Raw genomic sequence first — 5205 nt, 5'->3', positions numbered from 1 at the left:
GGGGGGGGGAGTGTGGAGTGGTCAGTGGATGACCCCTGACTCCTGGGTCAGCCAAGAGTGTCTCCATGCCAGCTGGCCCCATCTGAGATGAAGGCCCTGGAAAGGAGACTCCTTTGTTGCTGTGTTGAGTGTAAGTTGTACATTTTCCAACATACATCCTTTTAACTTGGTTAAAACAAGGCTGTGGCAGGACAAGTAGAAAGATCTGGGTCTAACCAAAGATTGTAGCTGCCACTGAGGGCACAATTATGAGTTAACGTACTCATCTGTGGGCCCAGGCTCTGGTCAGACTGCAACGGTCCCTGCTACGAAGTAGGACCGGCTCTGGGACTGCCCGCGTCTCTTTTCCCACAGCTCTCTTACCTTCTAATTTTGCTTAGAAGGAAGAGCTTAAAGCACTTCTCCATTATTCTAAGACATCCAAGTTACATCACAGGGCCCTCATGCAGAATAGCACATTTAAAGGATGCCACAGAGGACACCGGCCTTTCTCAGCATCTTTCTAGCTTGGAAGGCCTGGATACCCAGCTAGTGGGGTTCGTGGGGGATGAGGGCTCCAAACTGCGTTATCCACTCTGGCATTACAGGACATCATGACCATTGTGCTCATATTCTTTCCTGAGGACTTACTTCGTGCCAGGCCATGCAGCCTACCTGTCTCACAAGCATAGTTCTCACAACTCTCTGAGGTTGGTAACCATTATCACCCCCAGTTTACAGACTAGGAAACTGGAGCTTAGAGAGGTCAAGAAACTGGCCCCAGCTCACACAGTAAGTGATGGGGCCGGGATTTGATTTCCAGACTGACCCCATCACCCACACCTCCAGTGACTAAGCTCTGCTGTCATGTCAAACGTACCCCATCTTTCCCCTTTCTGTTGTCAAGGTCTTTGTTCTCTGCCAAGGAGCTGGCCTGTCATTCTGGTGAACTTGTGTCTGTCACTGTGATGTGGTGCCAGTGCATTGATGTGTTACCTCCCAGGCAATGGTTGCATTCAGGCTGGAGTTGTCCAGTGAAGACTCCCCTGAAAGGAATACAACAGGAGACATTTAATTACTTCTCTTGCTCATCAGCAATCCCCCTGTCCACAAGTGCCTGGCCCAGGTTCTTCTTGAAAAGTCACATGCACCAAGGCAAGAGAAAGAACCACTGACCACATGTCAGGAGATGAGGGGAAAACCAGGCACCACATGTCATGTTCCAGTGCTGGCTGCACTGCAGGACCACGGACAGGTCACCTGCCCTTCCTGAGCCTCTGCTTGCCCACCCAACAGATAAACAACATCACCATCATCATCATCACCGATGAGAACCTCCCACGTTAGGGCAGGAGGTATGGTCGCGAACAGGCAAACGTGGATCTGCCTCATGGAGCTTGAAGTCCAGAGACTCCTTCTTCTTGTGGTGGAAGGGTCAGTGGGTTTTCAACTCCTTTAAGAAGAACCCCATCTTTTACACCAAAGCAAACTCCTATAGAAAATTCTAGCTTAGTTTGAAGTACAGCCATCCTCTGATCGGAGTGAGAGAGGACGTTTCCCCATGGGCGGACTAAGTGTTTGAATTTGCTCCCTTCTGAAAGGGCTCTTTCCCCCTGGACTAGGGACTCATTTACTTTGAGATGCCCAGTTGTGCCAGTTGAATTAACACCAGCCTGCACCTTGGTTAGTTGCATTGTGCTCTGCAGACATTCCTGTGCCGGGTTCAATTAAAGATCGAACCAATGAAGTGGGTGAGGAAGTATGCCCAGCTGCCCAGACCTTGTCTCCTGCAGAGTTCAAGGCCAGTTGCCTTAGGATTATGGAGACATTAGCTAGCCCGGGCACCCACCAGGATCTCTGGGCGCACCCTCTTGTAATCAGGGTCATGGACTCCTGGGGTGGGAAGTGGGCCTGAAGCCCCTCCCTCTCTATCATCGTGCCTCAAGTCCCACCCCCACCGCGGCCCGTGTTTGCCCTTCCTCCCTGCTTGTGGGCACGAGAAACCTTGTTCCAGGTACAACTCACCCTCTCTGTTTTTAAGGCGCATGCCACACTGTTTTGAACGCTACGGCTTGGGCCGCAAGACCCTTCAGTTCTTTTGTCTTTCTATGAGCATTTCAGAAGATGTAGCCCTGTTCACGCAAACCCCTCCCTCCGCTTCCCAGGGCCCTTGCCTACCACATTTTAGCTTTGTTGGTCAGCTGGAACCAGTGTCCTTAACTGGGATCTGTGAACTAGGAGGTCGAGGGAGGGGGTGTCCACACATGAGTTCTAGAGATTATACTCTGAACCCTCAGATACTGCACTAAAATTTGAGTCTGTGTTTGTGCATTTGGGGAAATGGAAGTTCCATGGTCTTCATAAAAGATGCTCCTAGGGACTTCCCTGGTGGTCCAGTGAGTAGGACTCTGTGCATGCATGCCGCAACTAAGAGTTCACATGCCACAACTGAAAAAGAAGATCCCGCGTGCTGCAACAAGTCCCGGCGCAGCCTAAATACGCAAATGAAAATAAATCTTAAAACAAAAATGCTGGGCTTCCCTGGTGGCACAGTGGTTGAGAGTCCGCCTGCCGATGCAGGGGACGCGGGTTCGTGCCCCGGTCCGGGAAGATCCCACATGCCGCGGAGCGGCTGGGCCCGTGAGCCATGGCCACTGAGCCTGCGTGTCCGGAGCCTGTGCTCCGCAATGGGAGAGGCCCGCGTACCACTAAAAAAAACAAAAAACAAAAAACAAAAATGCTCATGAAAGGCCCAGGACTCCTGCTCTAGGGGCCTAAGTGCATCCTCTCCATTGCACATAATTTTTAAGCATCCAAGCATCTTGGCCCAAACGCCTCATTTCACACACCTGACACCCTGAACAGGGAAGAGAGGAGGCCAAGGCCACACAGTGAGAACACGAGGATTCAGTTGCCTTTCCTCACAGTCTGGTGTTCCTTCTGCAGCCCCGGCGCATAGAGCCTTAGAAGAGACTCAGGCCACCAGCAGGAATAAAGCTGGTTCTACTCACACTGGCCACTTCAGTTAAAGTTTTTAAGTATTTTTAAATAGTTTGTTTAAAAGCTGTATCAGGAAAAATTTATATAGATCCTCAAGAAGATTTAGGGTCACTCACAAAGATATTTTTATTCTATTGCAGGGGTTTTCTATTGCTGTCACAGCAAATTAGCTCAAATTTTATGGCTTATTATCTTACAGTTCTGTTCATTAGAAGTCCAGTCTAATCTCCCTGGGCTAAAATCAAGGTGTCAGCAGAGCTGTGTTCCTCTGGAAACTCTAGAGGAGAATCCATTTCCTTGCCTTTTCCAGCTTCTAGAGGATACCCACATTCCTTGGCTTGTGGCCCCTTCCATTCTCAAAGCCAGAAATGTTGCATCTCTGACTCTTCTTCCATAGCCACATGTCCCTCTGACCACATCTGGGTAAAGGTCTCTGCTTTTAAGGATTGGAGTCATTAGACTGGGCCCACCCCAATAATCCAGGATAACCTCCCTGTCTCAAGATCCTTAACCTTAACCACATCTGCACAGCCCTTTATAACATGTCAGGAAACACAGTCATAGGTTCTTGGGATTAGGGATTAGAATGTTGACATCTGTGGGGTCATTATTCTGCCTCTCAAGGGGCTGTTCACAAAAGGTGCTTTTCGTTAATACTGGAGAGGTCGACAAATTTTTCTTTAAAAGGCCAGATAGTAAATATTTCAGGCTTTTCAGACAACGTGGCCTCTGTTGCAACTACTCTGCTCTGCCACCGTAGAGCAAAAGCAGTCGTGGACAAAATGCAAATGAGTGGGGGTGGCTGTGTTCCAATAAAACGTTATTTATAGGAGCAGATGTGTAGGTTAGATTTGGCCCATGGCCGTCATTTACAGACCCCTCTTCTATTGGATTCACCAGGCATCGTCTGAGAGAACTTCTGCTCTAGCCTTTGCCCTGGGGCTAAAGGGGCGAATAAGATGCATTCTTGGCCTGTGAGGGGCTCTTTCAGTCTCGTGGGGATGAATAGGTGTTAGTAGAGACCCCGAGAGTGACTGGCCCTTGAGGGTAGGGACCAAGGAGCTGCAGGTGCATCCTTCAGAGGAATTGACCAGGGCTTCTGGGAAGGAATCGCCCAGATTTCACTGAAGAATTAAAGCTGGGAGGTCCCAGCCTGAGGAACCAGGATTAAAGTGACGGCTCAGGTGTCTGAGGTTTGTGGCTTGGCTGTCGGCACCCGTACACTGGGTGGTTGCACTCTGGTTAAGAGCACGAGCTGAGTAGCTCTTACAGACCTGGGATTCAAAGCTGCGTGACCTTGGACAAGGGGGTCAGCTTCCTCAGCTCCAGGAGGGAGACTGGCAAGGTGGTTAGTGGGATCGCGTGTAACGCGTATTTGTTGAATCAAGGGATGCTCCCAAGAGAATAGCTGCTATTGTAATTAGCTCAGAGTTTCCCAGAATGCACTGGGGAAGCCGACCACCGCATCCCCGTGTCTGATTTGCCAGCATTCGCAAAGAATATAGAGCAAATGCTGTGCTCGTTGACAATTATGATGCTATTAATAGCAGTACTAGTTGTACTGAAACAAGAGGAGTGGTAATGGTTGCTACCCTTTAATTAACATTGATTATTTGCCAAGAACCATGCTGAGATCTTATAAGGGTTATCTCAGTCTGCTCCACAACTCTGGGGGAGGAGGCCCATGATTAGCTACATTTTACAAAAGAGCACAGGAGGCTCAGAGAAGACAAGTGACTTGCCTAAGATCACACAGTGGCAAAGGTTGGAGGTGGGACTCAAACCCAAGTTTATTTAACATCAAAGACTGGGTTCTTCCCCAGCCCCTGGTAGCACAAGGATAACAGACTCTTTCTTGTGCCTCCTTCTAGTGTCCAGACAGCAGTGGATTGTAGCGGCAGTGGCAGAAAAGAGACGTAAGTTAACCCTGAGTAGAACTGAGCCAATTACACCAAAGCCAAAGACGAGCCCCTGGCCCTCTGTGTCCAGTTTGCAGAAGGAACATCCACACCCACCTGGAGTGTTATCCGCAGTGCCCACGAGAGCTCTGACTCCATGGTCATAACATATAGCCCCGGGGATGTACTACTGAACCGTCCAACTTCTCGCAGACAAAGAGAAGCCTATGACTTACCATGCCGCTGTCCTCAGACACCGTCAGTGGCTCCCCGTTGCCTCAGAAGAGACTTTTTTTTTTTTTTTTTTTTTGTGGTGTGCAGGCCTCCC

General features: G+C 49.5%; 1 protein-coding gene across 1 annotated transcript in view; it reads left to right on the top strand.

Annotated features, from left to right (window-relative positions):
* The window catches only part of MYO18B (myosin XVIIIB), a gene marked incomplete at its 5' end in the record, with an annotated part of 183949 nt that overhangs the window by 148871 nt on the left and 29873 nt on the right, over positions 1 to 5205 (top strand). The window contains one exon of the mRNA XM_055080677.1: positions 4851 to 4895. Coding sequence (XP_054936652.1) covers positions 4851 to 4895 — 45 coding nt within the window. The remainder of the gene's footprint in view (positions 1 to 4850; positions 4896 to 5205) is intronic.

Source organism: Physeter macrocephalus, chromosome 19, assembly GCF_002837175.3.
Source record: "Physeter macrocephalus isolate SW-GA chromosome 19, ASM283717v5, whole genome shotgun sequence".
Lineage (NCBI taxonomy): Eukaryota > Metazoa > Chordata > Mammalia > Artiodactyla > Physeteridae > Physeter > Physeter macrocephalus.
Note: the sequence above shows the minus strand (reverse complement) of the source record. Positions and strands in the feature narration are given on the sequence as shown.